Raw genomic sequence first — 20,559 nt, 5'->3', positions numbered from 1 at the left:
CAGGCTTCTTATTTTCTACAAAGCCGCATGGTCTGATGTCCCACATTGATTATTTTCTGCCTGGGTATTTTGAATAAGTAGTTTAAACTTTATATGCAAAATTTAGAATGAAAATAATACTTACACTTTAGAGTTGTTGTGAAAACTGAATAAGATCACGTATGCAATGCATTGGGCATATAGCAGCCATTCAATAAATGTCAGTTCCTCATACCACTGTGGTCCTCCCTCCATCACCAAAAGCCTCTCTCAGTGGTTGCCTCTCTTGTAAGATCATGGCCTCTCTGCTTGACAATAATAATTTCTTGCCTTTCAAAACATTTGTATACACAGCACTTTAAAATTTACAAAATGCTTTCTCTCCATTATCTCATTTGAGTCTCATCACCACAGGGACACAGGCAATATTATCTCTCTCCTAGAGATAAGGAAATGGAGGCTCAGAGATTACGGAACCCATTCAACTCCATGCAGGAATTAGCCAGGCATCTTTGTTTTGCAGGCAAATTCCTTTCACCCTCTCCTTCCTTTCTGCAAATTGGGAAGCTGGAACTGTTCTCCCTCACAGACAGAAGAAGGAATTTATAAACACACATTCCTTAATCTGTTATGATATTTCCTGTGGGTCACAGTGGCTGCCAAAGCTCAAATCTAATCAGGAATTTTCCAGACCAGGCCAGGTTGGCCTGACCAGTTGGAAGTGTGGGGTCACTAGAACAAAAAATGGGACATGAAAAAAAGGTGAATACCAACGACTGGAGAACTGCCTGATGATTGGGGGATAAAACAAATATTTTATGGAACCCATCAGGCAAGACACGTTAAGTCATTTTTGAGTCAATAGCCTGGCACTCTCCCGATGGCCTCAGAATTTGGGGTAGCAGTGGTACAGAGGAAGGAGGCTGGGCTTCGAGAGTTAGATCCAGATGGTTCAAATCCCAGCTATGTAATTTATTGGCTGGAGGGTTCTTGATTACTTCCTCTGTCAAATGGGGATAATAACAACTACTTCACAGGGCTCTTGTGAGAAATAAGCAGCAAAGAAGATGCTCAAGGCTTTAGGTCTTGGGTCTTCCATCTATGGTAAGACCTTGAACAATTTAGGTAAACTTTAGTTTCTCCTAAACTTTAATTTCCTCACCTGTAAAACAAGATAATGACAGTGACTCCTCAGAGTTGCACTGTGCTTAAATGAGATGTGGCTAGAAGAGAATGAAAAACAAGACCTGGCTCAGAGAAAGATGGAAGAAGAGATCAGCTACAGAGCTGTTTTGGGTGTGGCCACTGGAGCACGAGTCCTGCAATGTATTTGATTCCTGCCTGGGTCATGGACCAGCTGTGTGATGGTGACTGCATCTCTTGTCTCAATTGCCTCCTCTTAAAATGGGGATAATAGTAACATGTACCTTGTGGGTCCAGAAAGAGGATTAAATAAGATAATATACGTAAAATAGTTGGAACGGTATCTGATAAGTGCTCTATAAATGTTCATTATTACCATCATTGATGATTCCTATTTCCTTTCCCTTTCTTGGTGTCTGTGGGATTTTCTGCTCCTGTCTAGGCAGAGAAAGCCTGGACTGAAGGCCAAAGTGGCTAAGTCTCTGAATGCCACTGGCCTGAGGCCTCTGGGCCCAGAGCTCTGGCCTGATTCCTTCACATGCCTCCTTATTCACAGCCTCTGGCCTCTGGCCCTGCCTCTTTAGAGTTGGCCCTGGGGCCTGGGGGGCCCCATTTTAGAGCTGGCTTTGTGGTCAGGCAGCAGTAATCTGTCCCTCGAGCCACACCAGAGTCTCATTAAAACGTGCCCCATAAATGTTAAAAAATTTACACATAAAAAAATTCCATGCATGAAACTGAAACCGTACATTTTACAGCCACGGTTTGAAATCTTGCATAATATATAAAACCTTGGCTCTGCACTGGGGGCCCGTAAATCAGATTTTATAAAACAAAAAGCTTTTACCTTTCAAAGGGTTTTGGGGAACTTGCAAATTTTACAAACTTTACCAACTGCCAGTCAGAGGCTGCTGGGCCCATGGAAGGGATTTGTGAGCCCAGCTAAGGAATCGGCCTGGTGTGCCCCTGTGGTTGTGGGAATTGGAGTGGAGGGAGTGACGGATGGAGCGGGCCTTTCCCAGGGGAGCCAGCCAGGGCATTGCAGCTTGGACACCATGAGGGTGGAAAGCCCACTTGTCCCCTGGAAATGGGGAGGTACAGTGTGGGTGCAGGGAAATAGATATGGGGGGGACTTTTTATTTGTAAATGAAGGAGGAGTGGTGTTGTGATATTGTGGGCAGACCGGAAGATGAGGAGTCAGCTGACCTGGGTTCTGGTACTGGCAAGTCACTTCCTTCTGTGAACTTATATCCCAGGCTATAAAAGAGGGGGTGGAGGTAGGATGAACTTCTCCCTAGGGTTTTTTTTTTTTTTTTTTTTTCCTTGAGATGGTGTCTCACTTTTTTGCACAGGATGGAGTGAAGTGGCATGATCTTGGCTCACTGTAACCTCTGCCTCCTGGGCTTAAGTGATTCTTCTGCCTCAGCCTCCCGAGTAGCTGGGACCATGCCTGGCTAATTTTTGTGTCTTTAGTAGAGACAAGGTTTCGTCATATTGGCCAGGCTGGTCTCAAACTCCTAGGCTCATGTGATCTGCCCTCCTCAGCCTCCCAAAATGTTGGGATTATAGGCATGAGCCACTGTGCTTGGCCCTCCCTAGGGTTTTTCCCTCTAATGATTCATGATTCTGTTTCTTCTCTGGTAGGGGTGCTGTGGGAGCAGGTGGCTAATGAAGGGAGGGAGGCTCCTGCTGAAATCTACAATCTGGGAACCGCTCTGATCTTTGGGGCAGCTCTGGGTGACTGTGGGGCACATGAGAGGGTGGTACAGGGCAACTTGCTTGGGGTATAGAGGGGTGGCCAGCTGGAGATGGGCTCTGAGTATAAATGTGGGGCTTGGTGGAGCTGGAGACCACAGGCTTCATGGCCTGGGAGAAATCAGGGCCCGAATGGGGCTTGAGGGCCCTGGGGGAGAGAGGAACTTCCAAGGGGCAAAGGTTTTGGGGACCCAAGTGCCCTCCTAACAATCCCTATGAAAGTCAATATTCAAGGGCAAAGGAAAGCTGCACTGACACACATATATATAAAAAATAAATCTCTCAATTATCTCAGCTCATTTGCTTGGGGTCTCTCATTTTATGTCCCTGCTCGGCTGCGCAGTATATCTGTCCGGATAAAGAGTTACAGTCCGTTGGGCTACGTGTGCGGGGTTGTAAAAAATACAGATGCCAAATTAACTGGCTGTGGCACTCGGCAGCTGATCGAGCTGATAATGACGCGATCTGACCTTTTTCTAATTTCTAATTATGTGCATCTCGGCTGTACTGGCTACATGATTCTTGTTCTAATGATGGCTCCTGCGGTTGGCCTCTTTATCTCCACCTTCCTGACACAGGACCAGGGGTGGGGGTGGCAAGAGCCACTGCTTGACTCCCCACATAAAGTTTCAGGGTCCCGGCTGCATGTTCTCTTTGGTGGCCAGGATATGAGGTTGAGGAACTAGAGCACCTTCTCGGAGGGGCCCTCCATTCAATATTAACCTTCCAGATGCCAGGCATTTTTAAAGGCCATTTCCAGGAGCCATCTCATTAATTTCGTATTACCATCACACGAGATAGGTGTGTTAAATCTACAGATGAGGAAACTCAAAGGAGTTAAGTCATCCAAATCACACAGATAGCAGAGGTTTAAATAGGGCTCTTATCTGTACACATTCTTTCAAATCTCCCCATTTACATAATCAGTCAATCAACCAGTCATTGACCATGTCTATCTCAACTAGGTAAATCAGGTGCTCCCAAATAGATGGAATGTCCAAGGATTGCTCCACTGGCTGGACACTCCCAGCCCAGTGTCTGAGATGGAAGACTGGGGAACACCAGTAGTATGGGGCCACCAGGACAGCTTCCACAACATCCACGTCCCTGGGTCATGGCAGATACTCAACCAAGTTCTGTTGGATTAATTCTAAACATGATTCTTTGAGTGAGCAGAGCCCTGCCTGGGGAGCCTACATGATAGGAGAGAGCACGGAGGTGACCACTTGGGCGGTTTCCAGGCTGTGCTAGGATGGGAGGCTGCCCTTGGTGGGTCTTCCAGAGCTCATCTGGCTGGTGGTGGGCAGGGCATGGGAAATTTGTTTCCCCAGGATTCCTCCCTCTTAAGAAGGTTTAACTTATTTATGTTAGCTACCCAGTCTACTTTTAGATATTTCCTTAACAATTTAGGCCTTGGTTTCTTTTTGTGCCAAATGAGGGGAGTGGGCCTTGCCGCCCCAGGTCCATCCCAGCTCCTACAGAAATGGCTGTGGCATCTCCTGGTCCCCTGGTTTCCATGGGTCTAGATTGTGAGGATCTGCTCCCCAACTTCAGTCTGTGGTTCTAACCAGCCAGAGCACAGGGCAGGGTAAAACCAGCCTGCAACTGGGGCACCTGCATGGGGCAGCTTTCCCAGGGGACCCGAGAGACAGTGGCCTGCCTCCTGGGAAGGGGGCTTCCAATCCTAGCCAAAGAAAGGGATGAGAAAAGTGGCTTTGGGGCTCTCAGAGGCCTTCACTGACCCTCCCGACAGCGAGTGAGTGCTTATCCTCTGGCAGGGCCTCCTCTGCTCTTCAAACACTCCGCCTATCACGACACTTCACAAAGCTTCAGGCCAGCGTGGGCTCTCCTGGCAGCTTTTCTGGACTCCATACAGTCACATATTCAGCTCTTGAGAGAAGCAGTGGTGTGGATAATTCACAGCACAGAATATCAAAGCCAGTTACATCTGTTCTGCAGATGCAGTGTGTGTGTGTGTGTGTGTGTGTGTATATACGTATGTCTGTGTCTGTGTGTCTGTGTGTGTCTGTGTCTGTGTGTCTGTGTCTGTGTCTGTGTGTGTCTGTGTCTGTGTCTGTCTGTGTGTCTGTGTGTGTCTGTGTCTGTGTCTGTCTGTGTTCTTTTTCTTCCTTTTTGGAATCACATTTGCCTTGCTTTTCTAATTCTGTTTCCCTTTTGGGAGTGGTTTAAACACTGGGTGCAAGAGGTCAGCACTATCATTAATCAATCTGTGGGGGAGAGTTTTCCACAGTTTCCAAATTCACTGTGCATAATCTGGGTAATCCACCCACAAAAAATAAAGAATTGTGGTTAACAATTCCAAGATGACTAGTTAGAGTAGTGGACAAACCCAGAGAAACCTCTCTACTGCTCTTTCCGCAGAATTCTCAGGACTGGATGAGAATTCAGAAGTCATCCGACCCATTGGTTACCAAACCTAATGATGATTGCAACGTTTTGGAAACGTTTTAAAATGTAGATTCGACGGCTCTCGCAAAACTCACTGAATCACGGTTTCCAGGTGGTGTGGCCTAGGGATATGTATTTTTATAAAACTGTAGTCAAGATCTAGCTGACAAATTAGGTTTGGGAGCCTGATCTACCCTGTCCCCAGAATGAACTGGTCCTCCACTGGTCTCCTCAGCACATCGATGTCAGGACTTTCTCTTGATTAATGTGCTTCAACATCAGTTACCTACGTCCTCCATACAGTAGCATGTCAACTATTAGCTCCTCTCTGGACAGCCCAAGACAGATTTGCTAATATGCCAGGACTCTGGGACTCAGAACAGCTACCCCAGATATTCTGGCTACTATGACCCTCCTTTCCTCCTGTCTGCACTGCAAAAGGGTGGGTGCTAAGATGCTAGTGCCACCTGGGCGTAGATGGGCAGAACTTTGGTTGCAAAACCTGTGCATGGAATCCTCAGTTTCAGGCACTTAAAAATGGTTCTTGGCTGCAAGAATGGTGCATCTAGTGGGTATCCAAAACCTTTTGTTGGTGAAAAGATCATTTCTAGGGCATTTTGAAAAGGATCAGAGGGTATGAAGACTCTAGCCAGAGTAGAGGGTGGAGGTTCTTTACCAGATTGTCCAGTTCTGGGTCATCGCTGAAGAAGGGTTTGTGCTCCTGTTCCTGCTGGTGGACAAAGTTCTCGATGTCCACATCAAAGCTGGCGGAGGTGATGCACTCAGAGCCCTGGGTGGCCTGTTCACATTTCTCAAACAGCAGCGTCAGGAGCGGGAAAAGAGGGTGCCTGCGGGGACATCAAGAGCTCACACATGCGCAAACACAGAGACCGTGCTGCTACCTGTGCTCAGAAGCCACCAGGCTCCCCTGCCCACGTTCCCTTCACTTCTCCCAAGATCCCACTCCTTGATAACATCCACAGTCCCCATGGTCAGTCTGGATGGCAGCACTTCGTGCCTTGGCAAGGAGGGTCTGCTCTTCCAGTTTCTGGGCTCAAGAGGCTCCTGTCCCTACCCACTGGGCACCTACCTTTTCTCTTTGCTCAGACAAACTACATGGATATTTGCGGAGGGATGATGGGTTGGTTATAACCCTTCCAAGAAGTAGGTGTCCATTTCTGGCTGAGTCAACCCAGGAAGGAATTGTGAGGGGTGTCTAGAGAAGTCCTAGACATGAACATCAGTGGTAGGTCATAGATCCATTCCTGGCTTTCTGGAGCCAGCTAAGGATGGCAGATGTGTACACTTTTGTGTGTGCACGTGCATGCAGGAGACACACGTGAGCCTGAAGACTCATCCACACATGGTGGGCAGATGTCTCCACCTGTTCTGAGTCTTGGTAGACTCAGTTTAGGTCAGATACCCCAGTGTTAGGTCATCACACAATGATGCAGTGATTATTTGCATCACTATGTGATGCAAATCATTTGTTCACTGTTTTCCTCCAAGACTCTACCTGACTTAGTGATCCTGATATCCCTAAGACCTTGGCATGCATGCTCATAGCAGGCACTTAATAAATGTTTAGTGATTGAAGGAATCAATGAGTGAAGAGGGTATATGTGGTGGTTGGGGTAGAGAGTCCTATGACATCTCTGTGTGAGCCAAAGTGTTTCCTAAATGGCTCTGTGAATCTTAGCTTGGAGATCAGAAACTCTTGAAAGCTTTGCTGACTCCCGACCCCCATTCCCCCACCGCCAAACTCAGTGATAGTCCCTGAGTTTTTTTTTTTTTTATCATATGCCTTCCTCACTAGACTGTGAGCTACACGAGGGCAGGAATCTAGCTCACCTTATTTATCACCGTATGTCTGAAGTCTAGTCAGATGTATGTGGATCTCAAAAAGTATTTGGGAAATATATATGATATATGTATGTATGGGTATCTGCATGTATAAGTGCACAGCACCTTTATTTCTGCAGCATGTGTGTATGCGAGTGCATGAGTTGTTGATACTGGACTTCAGAGAGTCCCATTCCCTTCCACTGCTGTTCCAAAAACGCCTCTGCACATCCCTCTCAGCTCTGTCTCCCCAGACTCCTGGGACTATGCAATATTGGCCTTTTTTTTTTTTTTTTTTGAGATAGTCCCATTTGCTGGACAAGGAGGAGGAATGCGTGTTGGACCTGGACCTGGCCTCCATGTTTCTGCCCAAGAGAAGGAGAGTCTAGACAGCGCTGTGCAGCAGAACTTTCTGCATGGTGGGAATGTTCTGCAATCTCCACTGCCAGTATGGCAGCCACTAACCCCATGAAGCCAATGGACACTTAAAATATGGCTACTGTAACTAGGACACTGAACTTTCAATTTCATTTAATTTTAGTTACTTTAAATTTAAGAGTTTACATGTGGCTGGTGGCTACCATACTGAAACAGTAAGTCTTTTTTTTTTTTTTTTTTTTTTGACAGTGTCTTACTCTGTCCTCCAGGGTGGAGTGCAGTGGCACAATCTTGGCTCAGTGCAACCTCTGCCTCCAGGGTTCAAATGATCCTTGTGCCTCAGCCTCCCGAATAGCTGGGATTACAGGTGCCCGCCATCATGCCTGGCTAGTTTTTGTACTTTTTTAGCCAAGAGGGGATTTCACCACATCGGCCAGGCTGCTCTCAAACTTCTGACCTCAAGTGAGGAGTTTGCCTGCCTCAGCCTCCCAAAATGCTGGGATTACAGGTGTGAGCCACCGTGCCCTACCAAGAACACAATAGGTAAGGAAGACAGACCAGGGTCTCCCCTCCAGCACAGCATGACTGAGCACACAGAGAAGGACTGAATATCTAGCCTATACGATATTTGTAAGTGGGTGGGGGAGCCCCTAGGAGCCTGTCCATCCTGGAATTCTAACAATTTTGGACAAAAAGACAGAAAGGGCTTACCCCATCCACACTCACTTTCGCATTTTATGGGTCTTTCTACTCATACTCAGGGGTTCCGGGGGAGGAAAAGAGAGAAATTCCTGCTCCAGAGGAGCTGCTGGGCATGGGAGAGCCTGTCCCTGCACACTCTCTCCCCAACCCTGGTTTTGGAAGCTGATGCCTAAACTGCTGGTCCCCAGGGCTGCAGGCTGGGTGTGCAGTCTGTAGAAGAAAGGGTTAGCATTTAAGGGTGGCCTATTTGCTGCCCCAAATTACCAGAAGATCCATTGAGAAAGATCTACCATAAAGCTGGTAGGGAAAACAATGGGTTAGCTTAGCCATTCGGCTGAAGACAAAGAGAAAACCAGGTGAAGGGGTTAAACTCCAGTATAAGTCTTCATTTGCAGCCACTAATACTGCAGCATATTATAGTCTAATCTAACCTGATCCCAGTTTAATGCAAGATTCTCCTGGCCCTGAGTGGAATACCAAAGAAAGCCTCAGTGGCTGTAATTTAAGCAGAGCCCTGCAGTGGTTTAGCTGAGGGACATGAAAGGCAAATTCCAGACGGTGTTATGAATTATTGCGCCTTATGAACCTCCCTACTCTCAACAGATGCCTGCTGCCATTTAAACAGCCACTAGATCAATTAGGAATGAAAGGCACAAATCGACTCTGTACAAGGGCACTAAATTACCAGGAACTAATAATCCGCAGCATCGTGCCAGGTGGAGGGGGTGCAGCCCCCGCCCCAACCCCGCATCAGCTGCGGTCACCGCATATTCCTTTCTCACTGGTTAGTTGGAGGGAAGGGACAAAGTGTGTGTGCATGTGTTCATATGTATGTGCAATTGCATATGTGTTTGTGTGCACCAACTCTGCATGCAGGCTGTCAATGAGAGCAAGTGTTGTGTGGGGTCCTGTGTGCTTTCATTGTGTGCACACAGTGTTGTGCTAATGCTGTATATATGCACAGATGGGTTGTGTGTGTGTATCTGGGGTGCTGATTTTGTGTGCTGTGAACACAGCATGCAGGTTCTCTGTGCTATTTGTATGCAATATGTGTGTAAGTGTACAAGGATGGTGTGTGCTATATACAGAGTGTGAGTGGCAAGTGGGGTATCAAAGAGAGATCTGCCATGACTGTGTCCCCCCAGCTACTAGCACTAGGCTTTGGGTAGGGAGAGAAGGGGATCTCCTCTGCTTCCCTCCTTGATTCTTCAGGGAGGAGCAGCTTTTCTTAGAGTGGTCAGGGAGGGCTTCCCTGAGGAGGTGACATTTAAGTTAAGCTTCAAATGATGAGACGTAGTGATGTAAAGAGCTACGGGATTGGCGTTCCAGCAGGAGAAAAAGCAAAGCATTTGCGATAGGAATGAGCTTGCATGTTTCTGGAACAAAATCTAACCGAGTGTGGCTGGAGCCAGGTAGGCAGGTGAGGAGGGGTGGAGGGAAATGAGGTTGAAAAGGCAGCAGCAGTCAGATCACGAGGTGCCTCATGACAGAGCTGGACTTGCAGGGATGGGGTGGGAGGCACTGTCACATACACCAGGGTGTGCAGTCTGCAGAAGAAAGGGGCAATATTTAAGGGTGGCCTGTTTGCTGCCCCAAATTGCCAGAAGATCCATTGAGAAAGATCTACCAGAAAGACGGTAGGGAACAGGCACCTCCTCCACAGAACCACAGACAGGGTCTGTCTTACAAACCTCCTTCACTTCCAGGTGTCAGATCTTCCCAGAATGGTTCTGTACATGGGGTCATATTTGGGGGTGTCTTCCATGGCTTCTGCTGTCTCAGAAGAAGGGAACATGCTGCCCATCCTTCCCTCCAAGTTAACTAAGAGTTAACTTAACTACGCAGGTGCTCTCCTGGCACCCTCTCTCCAGCTGCTCTGCAACCAGAGGACTGAGCAGTAAGAGTTGGAGGGCAGAGATCAGCACTGTCAGACCCCAGATACTCTCTCTCCTACCTCAGCCTCCCCAGGCTCCAGTGTCTGGTTCCTTCATCCCACCCCATCTCAGAGCACTGTTGGTCTCTCAGAGCTCAGACAGCATCTGAGACCACCCACAACTTTTCCTGTGATCCACAGCAATGGTCAGTGGGGCGCCTATGGCTCCCTTTCTCCACCCACCTGGCTTACTTGTAAACCCAGACACTGCCTTCTACCTTATGTGTGGGGATCCCTGAGACACTGCACTGCCCCCTGAGAGACAGGCTCAGTTTCCCAGCAACTCCATGGGTTCTATGGCTGCAGCATGGTTCTCGGCTTCTCTCAGGCTATTCCTGGCGCAGTTATGGGAGAGTCATCTGCCCTTCCCCAACTGCCCAGCCCGTACCTGGCTAAGGACTGACCTATATTTTCTAAACTACCCTCCAACATCACCCCCTAAAGCATGAAAGGAAGCTGGCAGCCACCCTGGAAAAGTTCTTCCCAGAAGTCTCAGCTGAAGATTTGGGAGTTCACCCTGAGGGCAGGGGCCATGAGAACTGCCACCAAAGCCACCTGGGATACAAACGGCCCTGTGTGAGCCAGGGATGGGTGGGGAGAAGGATTCCTAGTCAGAGGAGAGACCTTGGCCTTCCCTGAGCCTCAGTTTGTCCCACTACAAATGTTTTTTCAGGAGTGCTTCTTCCCGCTGTCCAGATCTCTTCTGCTGTGGATTCATATTCTCCATGGGCTAGGAGCAGAGATGTGGACACTTGGTCTCCAATGCCCAGAAGATGATGAGCAGGATGTGAGGAATGGTCATTAGAATTTATATCCAACGAGCTGAGGATATGTGACCTCCATAAGAGCTCACCTTCTCCCTCCCAGGCCCCTTCTTCACTCATCTCCCCCCATGTCGCCTCCCTTCCAACCGCCCCCTCCACCCCAATCTCTCTTAAGCCGTTCAAAATTTGGAGGAAATAAATCTCTCTGCACTAATTCAGTGAGAGTTTGAGCCTCGTCAGTGCAGAACAAATAAAAGGAGTGAACTGGCATGACATTTTACTGCAGAAGAGAGGTCGTTTCCAGCCACTAATAAAAAGGATTTGACACAGACTAATAAAGAGAAATGAATTTCTCTAATGGCCTAATTTAGCACATTCAGCACTGCGCCTCCTCCTGGGTGCTGGGAGGGCGGGTGCCTTCGTCAGGAGTGCGGACAGAGGCTGCAGGAGGGAGACATGGCTCAGCTCAGAGAGAGGGGAAGAAGAGACGATCGCGAATAACATTTTATTATTTCTTTTCTCTTTTCTGAGTCCCCCCATTCCACCCCCCCACCCCCTACCCTCATCACTTCTCCCCAGGAGCATCTGAACTAAAATCAAACTCAAGATATGCAGTTCTTGTTAACGATCCAAAGAAATAAAGAACCCCTCTCCACAGAATTGCAGTCTTGTGCTAGCTTAAGAAGGTGATTAAACCGGATGTGTTGATTTCTACAGGGGTTTAAGTCATCGTTTGGTTTAATTACTTCTGACATTTCTGCCTTCGTGTTTTTTACATCACCCAAATCTGGTAGTCTGGAATGCCCAGTTTGGGGCCAAGGTGTGTGCAGCTGTCCCCGGGAGAGCCGATTAGAGACAGGGCAGGATGTTGGCTGTAGCTGTGTGCAAAGGTTAACACTCTTAGCAACAGAAAGGCTGAGACCCCTCAATCAAGACCAAAGCTTCTGAGAGCATCATGGGGCAGGCAAGATTCAACAAAGCCCACGTATTCCTCCCCACCTCAAGACAGATATTCTTAGCATACATTGGGCTGACAGATTGCCCTAACATTTTTTAAATTTTTTTATTTTTTGCCCTAACATTTTTAAAGACCTTCTGGAATGGACCCTACAACTTCCTTGCTAACTCTTATGCTCTCATCTAACTCAAAGTTCCCCTATGTGGCTGTGGCTAATTTTTTTTGTTGTTAAAAGGACTTAAAAAAAGATAGTTGGGTCTTCGACTGGGCATGGTGGCTCACGCCTATAATCTCAGCACTTTGGGAGGCCAAGGCAGGTGGATCACCTGAGGTCAGGAGTTCGAGATCAGCCTGTACAAATGGTGAAACCCCATTTCTACTAAAAATACAAAAATTAGCCAGATGTGGTGGCACGTGTCTTTAATCTCAGCTACTTGGGAGGCTGAGGCAGGAGAATTGCTTGAAGCTGGGAGGTGGAGGTTGCAGTGAGCTGAGATGGCACCATTGCACTCCCACCTGGGTGACAGATCAAGACTCTATCGCAAAAAAAAAAAGATAGTTGGATCCTTTTTCATTTATCTTTCTTTCTCTTTGGACCACCTGGGTTTTTTTTTTTTTTTTTTTTAAATAAAACATTTCTTCCTTCTTAGGGGAGGAGTGGAAACAGAAGCAGAGACAGAAAATGTTAGAAAGAATGCAAAAATACAGAGCTTCAGAGAGGCAAAGGTGTAAAATTCAAGGGAGTGAGAGAGTGGATGTGCAGACAGAAACAGCACTGGCCACGAGTGGGGCGAGGTGGTCTCTGCAAGGGGAGATGTGAATGCTGAGTTCTCTTTCTGGGTGATAAACTTTGTGATTCACAGTCATGCCACTCTGTCCCTTCTGAGCCTCTCAGCCATCCCTTCCCTTGTGACCTTGGCCAGGACTGCAGACCTCAATTATGGATCCAGCCAAGTGTGTGGCTGCCTGCCTGGGCCATCCACCTCCTTTCCTGTGACTGACCTTGGAGCCCCCCGTTCCCTCCACACTGCCATTACAGCCACAGCACTCTCACCCTGCTGGGGGCGGGAAGAGGAAGGCCCAGTGTTGGTGCCCACCCCATCCTGGAACCCTGGCTGCTTCTTCCAATGGAGACAGGGGAGACAGAGCCTCTGTCTCTTCCTGTTGGGCCAAGGATGGATGATCCAGAGGTGGAATGCAGGGGAGGAGAGCAAGATTTTTGGGTAGACATCTTCAGGCATGGTCTAGCAGGACCAGCGGCCTGGCCAGGGTCCCACTGCCCAGAGGATGCAACACCGTTGGCCAGTGAGGTAGGGTAAGGTGGAGCATGCAGGGATCAGTGGCGCTCTGGCTTCCAACCTATGCCCTACCAACACAAAGTGGCTGTCAAGTTGCCAAAAGCTTGCCTTTCTAGAAACTCTGCCCAAGGGCTGGCGTTTCGAGCCTTTATTTTTTAGTGCCCAGGCCAGAGACCACTGGAATCTCAGAACCAGAGAATATCCTAGAAACCACTTTCCAGAACAGACCGCTAACCCTTTCCTGGGGCATCTGTTCACCACAGAGGGCCCACGACAAGTGCCCATTTGGAGAGTGCAGTAAAATTCCTCCTGGACACCGGCAGACTCAAGCCAGCGCTCCCAGATGAGCACTCCAGGCTGTTCATCATGTGGCCTCAGCCTCTTTTCAGTATTTCTCCTAGATCGAGCTTGTCCAACCCATGACCCATGGGCTGTATGGAGCCTAGATTGGCTTTAAATGTGGCCCAATGCAAATCCATAAACTTCCTTAAAACATGAGATTTTTGTGTGTGTGTGAAAATTTTTTTTTTTTGGTCATCAGCTATTGTTAGTATTAGTGTGTTTTATGTGGCTCAAGACAATTCTTTTTCCAATGTGGCCCAAGGAAGTCAAAAGATTAGACACCTCTGTAGACAGACTCAGAAGAGAAAGGCAGTGGCTGTAAGGAGAGAGGGCAGGTGGGCCCTGGTCCCTGGAATGGTCACTACTCCCCTTCAGCAGCCCAGGTGAAGCAAACTTCTATTCCTGCCTATGCCCACCTTCGCCCCATGCTTTCCCGTGCCCATGCCTTTCTTCCTGATGCTCTTTCCACCTGGATTCCCTGCTCCTGTTTCCCTTCATGTCCCCTCCAATGACCTCAGCATCCAGGCGGACATGCCCTCTGCGCAGGCTCCCCTCATGGGTCTCTCCAGCAAGAGAAACCATCGCCTCCTCTGAGCCATCACAGCAAACACTAGGGGTTTCTCCCTTGACCTCGCTCACAATTTAGCGTGAGAAGCTGGGTGGTCTGAAGTAAGCATAGGCTTTGGGTAAGTGGCTGAATGCTCAGAACCTCAGTTTCCTCTTTCATCAAGGGTGACACCTCCCATGCAGGCTCCTGTAAGGATTAAATGAAGAAACGTGGAGCGTGTCTGGCACTTAGTAAACTATCAGTTAATGCCTGCTCCATTTCCCTGGAATGGTGCATGGGTGCTTTTTAAATTCAGGACAGCATTGACACCATCCACTCCAATAAATTTATATTCCCATCTCCACTGACTCATTTGGCTGGGAAAACAAACCCACATGCCAATTCAGATACAGGCCCAGAAAGAGGAGGGGGAGAGACATCTTACAATCTATCAGAACTTTGAACCTCATTTTCTTTTAATCAAAAAAGCACTACCAGTAGGAATTTAAAATTTATAAGAAACAAAAATAAATTCCTCCAGTCAGTGACCCCATCTTACCTCTCTCTGAACTCTCAAGGGTTAGGCACAGTGTGTGGCACATAGCAGAGGATCAATACAGTTTTGACGAATCAGTGAATGGGAATGAGTGAACAAATGAGTGGAGTAAGGGATGACTATCAAAATGAAGGTTCTGAGACACAACGCTCAAGTTCTTTCAGGCTCAGCATCCATCCATACTTGGGGGACTTGGTTCAGATTTTGCCATCTGGCAGCTTCTAGCCACAGTTGCTACGAAAACCCTTGCCTTCTTTGGGGCTGTGCTGGGGGCTGTGTGCGGAGAGGGTGCTGAGGTCTTAGAGGGAGGGGAGGGAGTAGGGAGGAAGGTGCTTGTCCAGCCCTCTGCTTCTCCTCCCCTTGGAAGCAACAGATGGAGAGAACAGAGGGGGTGGGAGTGAGCCAGCGGCCCCTGGTTGGATGTATTTTTACTTCAGGTGTGACGTTGAAACCATGCGGGTGTATTTTTAGTCCTGCCCAGTGGGCGGTGTGTTCGCCTGGGTTGCCTTGGAGAGGACTTCTTCAAGTTGCTAAATTGGAGCTGCATCTGTCAGGGCTCTTGGGCTCCAGCCCAGCTCTCCTCCCCCAGGTGGGTGGACAGGTCCATTCCTGGTGAGTATGGGGCCCAGGGCAGATCTCAGTCTGCTCAGCCCTCCTCCCTTCAGACACTAGCATGCACACACCCCTCCCGAAACATTAAACGCATCAATGTGTAATCTCAACACAGTGAAAGTTAAAACTGCTCTGTGAGGGCAAAAATGCAAAGAGCTTGACATATATATGAGACCTGGTGGGAATGTCACGTCCAGCCCCTTCATAACAAGGAGAGGTGACTCTGGCAGCAAAAAGAGAAGTGGAACAGCCCCTGTGACACGAGTTTACCTATATAACAAACCTGTACCCTGAACCTAAAACCAAAGTTAGAAACAAAAGAGAAAAGAGAAGTGTCTCCTGAAATCAGGCAGCTAGCGAAAGGCGATCAGAGATTCCATCAAAGTCACCAGAAATTCAGCCAGGCCCCATAGAGAAAGAACTTCAAGGGGAAGAGATGGTGCGAGGAGGTGAGCCCTAACCGTTTTGTCTTGGTCACAGTCAAGGAATAAACACGCACCCCCATACATTTGATGACACTCTGTTAAGTGGTCTTATATGTGCTTATTGCATCTAGATACCCCAATGGGCTTCTCATTCCCTAATGAGCTAATTTTGCTCATTAGCAAATGGATGTGCTGTTTGGTTATATGATTGCATCAAGCTATGCAGCGAATGAGTGGAGATTTAAAATCTGGGTATTCAAACTCCAAATCTTGTGCTCTTCCCTCTTTCCCATGTACTACTTGTGAACAGTCACTGGTCTCACTTCATCTGCTTTCCTCTTTTCTCTACTACCCTTGAGTCATACACATCGTGGGGTCCAAGAATTGAGCTGCCAGGATTACCCCGGGAGTCTCAAGACTGTTGCTGTATGAGAGAATCTCCACTTTATCCAGGGAGTTTCCAAAAGAACCTCCTCTTGTAATAGTACTTGTGTGTGTTTGAAGAGGCCTGAACATTTTACAGATCTCTCCTCTCCTCATTTGATGCCTACCCTGTAGGGTAGGCAAGCTTGTCTAAAGAGGTTAAATGATTTGCCCAATGAGTCAGAACTCAGACTAAAGTCTCAGTTCAGGTTTTTCCCACTCCATGAAATGGATCAGTGCTTCAGAAAAGCAGAAAGTGGCAGTATGGTCAAAAGGCAGGCTGGCTTAGCCCAGGCCCGGTGAGAAGCCATATGAACCTGCATGGCCCCAGCTTTCTGCTCTCCTCCCACCCCACCGCACACCACCCCATTTGCATTAGCAGGAGGCCCAATTGCTGGTTGTCTTTTTTCTTGTAAGGGGGACAGACCGGCTGTAGTCTTTCTTCATGAATGTAGCTACCATTCACCAAAAACCTTACGTGTGCCAAGCACTACCAGCTGTTAGCATGGGTTATCTCATTTAATCCTAACATAACCTTGTGAGGATAAAAGTCAGCAGATTTCAGGACTTCTGGATCTCTTTTCAGTGAGCCTTATCTTGGCAGGGACCCCGGATAATGCAGGTCTACCTAGGACAGGCCAGTGAGCCATGGAAGCAGCAGGACCCACCACTCCGGAGCACACCTGCTCCCTGAGCAAGACAGTTGCAGCCTCTGGGCCTGTCAGCAGGAGTTGCAGAGGCTGGGCTGGGCGTAGGAGGCCTTATGATGCCATAGAAAGGGTAGGGAATGGGCTTTGCCTGGTGTAGAGGAAATCTGAGCATGGTTTCACTTTTCAGATTATGGCTCCAGCAGGATCACCCCCTGACTACAGTCAGCAGCTGAGATGATACCTCGGGTGCCAGTGAACTCAGCTGCTTCAAAAAGCAGGAACTGTCTGCTGGAACCCCTAGCCCACAAAGCCCCGCCAAGAACACAGCCTGGAACATCTGCCCACAGCACCTAGTAGTCCAGAAGCCCTGGCATGAAGCATCCAGTTCCAACCTCTCTGCTTGGAGTAGCTGCATATCTCCCACACCATTCTTGGGCCACCTCACCCAGCACATTCCAGGAATGATGAAGCCCAGTGCCAGGGAAGGCAGAGGGTTAAGCCCCAGGGTCAACTTCACTGGAGTCAAAACACTCTTTGGTCACAGGGTGGAAAAGTTCTCTCAAAGACACTTCGTTAGAAAGTGCCAGTTCCCAGGGTCCTGACCAGACAGCTGCTACAGAGGACAGTCACACAGGACCCACCCTGTCTGTCTAGCCTCAGACCTAGAGAGATTCCTCCCACCCCATCCACCAGCCCAGCCCCAGGATCGGTAACATGGTGTCATTCTCTTGGGACTCACCTCCCTTGGGAAAAGCAGTGCAACTCTCCCACGCTACACTGCGGGCCTGAAGCTTTGCAGTCAAATCCGCTAATACTTTTTTGAGCCTATACTGTGTGCCAAGTTTATATCACAGCTATTCTCTATGCCTATCTTTTCCTCTCTCCCTGGACAGGACCCCTTTACAAATTTAGCACAATGTCTTACAAATGCTGGAGCTCAGTTAATAATTAATTGAATTGTAGAGTGAAGACCACTTGACTGGGAACCCTTGGCAACCCTGCCTCTTGCTGCGCCACCTCTCAGCATTTACGTCCTGGCTCACAAGCTCCTGCCTGACACCAATACATCCAACAGTGGCTGACACCCACAGAACGTGGACCACCTGCCAGGTTCTTTACCAAGCACATTACCTGTGTTATCTCATTTAAACCTCATGACAATCTAGATGAGGAGATGGTACAGTTTTTAGCCCCATTTTACAGGTGAGGAAACTGAGACACAGAAAGTTTTAGTGCCCAGTGATGGAGCTAGAGTGTGAACCAGGCAACCTACGTTCAAAGGCTGTGCTCATAACCCTGAATCCTGCTCCCTCGAATGTACCAGGCTTCACATCCTGAATGGGCAAAACCAACATATGCTGGCCCTTCTGTTTAAAATACCCCCATCTACCAAACACTGATCTATATACCAGATATTATCTTATTGTATTCTAGCTATTATCATTTTCCTTTTGTTGAGAAAACAGAGGCCCCAAGAGATGAAGTAGCCCAAGGTGACAAAGCTAGTTTTCACCAAGTCTATTTCTAGAGCACGGTTCTATTTCCCACTTCCCAACACGGGGCCATGGCTGCATTTGCACCTCTAGCTATAGGGCTGTCAGGATCATGTCGGGAACGTTGCTGACCTTTAGGATAGTCTCAAGGGAGTGATCTGAACACTGCCTACTGTCCTGCTCTGCTCCTTCCACACACAAGTATGGATTCTGCTCATCCAGTCTGCAGGAGTTAGAAACAAGTGCATTATAAATAGTGCTCCAGAAACTCACATTGTTTTTATTAAACTAGAGCTAGACTTCTGCATGAGCTCTCTGGTGGTCCCATGTGGGTAGAAGTTCTGAGCTTGTGATATGTGGGAGATGAGACTGACAGAAACTGGACACATGGTATGGAAAGACTAAAATTCTCAGAGCTAAGAAACTAAACAGGAGGCAGAAGAATGGTTTGAGGCAGGGTTTCTGGAGCTGCGAGGAAGGAGATCACTTGCTGATAGACCAGGAAACGGTTGGAAGCAACTTAGAAAAGATGGAGAAGTTTGGAGTGAAGGTGGGGCTTTCCTGAAGCAGATGGAAAGAGATAGACTGCCTTGGCATTCAGGTGGAAAATCATCACTACGGACACTTATGAGGCATCTATGCACATCAGGTGCTGTTCCAAGAGTTCATTGATTGAGAGAGAACGTTTCAAATTTAGAACCCAGGAGTGGACCAGACCGGACAGTGAAGACCAAGAATGTAGGATCGTGGCTAAAAGTATCAGTAAGACCATTCCAAAGAACTGACCTGTAAGATGGGCTTACCCACGTAAATCTAGAGACTGACTGCCTGGAACCTGGCTCCCTGGTGGGGTTTGCACTTCGAGGCCGGCTACTTCTCGGTGACATCAGGTGGGCAGTGTGGGATGGGCCATGGTGCAAGCATTTACATCACTGGGATCAGAGAATGCTACAAATCACCGGAGCTGCTCCCCTTTCCTGCCTCGAGAGATGTTTGCCAGCACAGCAACCTAGAACTATGGTGTACTTATGGGGTGCTCCGTAACCTATTTAATGAAGTCCAACAAGCTTCGAGGCAGCAGCTACTTCGTCTAAGCGGCTGACTCTAAGATATCATGTAAGATGCTGGGGATAAAGCAATGAGCAAGACAGATGCAGACTCTGTCCTCCGGAGTTAACAGTATAGGAGGGGAAACAAATAAGGTTGACACAAATGCTAGCGCAGTTAATTCAATTGTGAGTAATGCTGCAAAGGAGACAGGCAGGGCCCAGAAGCCACTTCACCCTCTCCCCGTGACCTGCAGCTCCACTCTCTAGGTTTTTAATGGAAAGGCAGAGCACCACTGCCCTCACTGTTTTCTCACTGCTCATGCCTCCAGCTCAGCTTTTCCTTATCAATAATGGGCAATGACTTTAGCACCTCCGTGTCCCTGGTTCTCAGAGAGATTTTCCACCTTAGGGAAGGGAGCCAGCACTTTAGCAGAGCAGTCTTCGCAAAGCCAACCTCCTCCCCCACCAGCACCTGGCCAGGCCTAGCTCCTGCCACTCTTCCGCTCCTCAGGACACCGTGGTTTCCATGGGAACCCACTCACTTCAAAGGGGAACGAAGGAGACTGGAGGGGAGGAGGGGGAGGGAAATCTGGATTAACCTCACCCTCTTGGCCCTGCCTCTGTGCCTCTGGCAGCCTAATCCCCTGATTTAGGCAGCACCTAACATCCGACCAATCACCAACATGGGCAGGTGGGTGTTGTGGTTCAAGCTAAGCTGAAACTTCTTTGGGAGAAAACCCCAGGGTTGAGGTGGGGGCTGAGGAAGGAGAGTACTGAGCTGGGTCCAAACCTGTGGTCCCTCACTCCACCGGCCTCCCCTCTTTGGACCCCCTCTCATTGCTGCTCCTGGGCCATAAACACAATTACCCACGATGTGCATCCAATCATGGGATCTGCTCGGATTAGACTGCAATCATTAATCTGAGCGGGAGCCCCTGGTTGCTTTGCTGATTAGTCCAGATGATGCTCTGGTATGATCCAATTAAAGACAGACACTGCCCTCCGTCCCCCACCCCACAGTTTCCACATCAGAAGGGAACCAGTACATTTCATTAACACATCCTCATACACAAATAAAACCCCCTGGGCATTGGCAGGCTCCCTCCCTTTTGTCATACTGCCCCTCTGCCACCCAGCAGGGGCCTAGGCAGGGAGGGGTCACCCCCACCCTTCCTTCATCTGTGGTTCTAGGAAGGGCGGTTATGGAGGCTCCCAAAAGCTAGTGTGGGCCACTCATTTGAATGGAAAGGGTCTGGTTACATTTGCTGACATGAAATTCCGACTCCCTGATGTGCTTTGGAGCA

General features: G+C 48.5%; 1 protein-coding gene across 11 annotated transcripts in view; it reads right to left on the bottom strand.

Moving 5' to 3' along the window:
- PKNOX2 (PBX/knotted 1 homeobox 2) overlaps positions 1 to 20,559 on the bottom strand; it is a 270,089-nt gene that overhangs the window by 42,918 nt on the left and 206,612 nt on the right. For all 11 annotated transcript variants that reach the window (XM_009007059.5, XM_035264995.3, XM_009007057.4 and 8 more), the window contains one exon: positions 5,960 to 6,131. In XM_009007059.5, coding sequence (XP_009005307.1) covers positions 5,960 to 6,131 — 172 coding nt within the window. The remainder of the gene's footprint in view (positions 1 to 5,959; positions 6,132 to 20,559) is intronic.

The sequence above is a fragment of the Callithrix jacchus genome, chromosome 10 (genome assembly GCF_049354715.1).
Source record: "Callithrix jacchus isolate 240 chromosome 10, calJac240_pri, whole genome shotgun sequence".
Taxonomy (NCBI): Eukaryota; Metazoa; Chordata; class Mammalia; order Primates; family Cebidae; genus Callithrix; species Callithrix jacchus.
The sequence above is the reverse complement of the archived record's forward strand: the minus strand, read 5'-3'. Positions and strand labels throughout refer to the sequence as shown.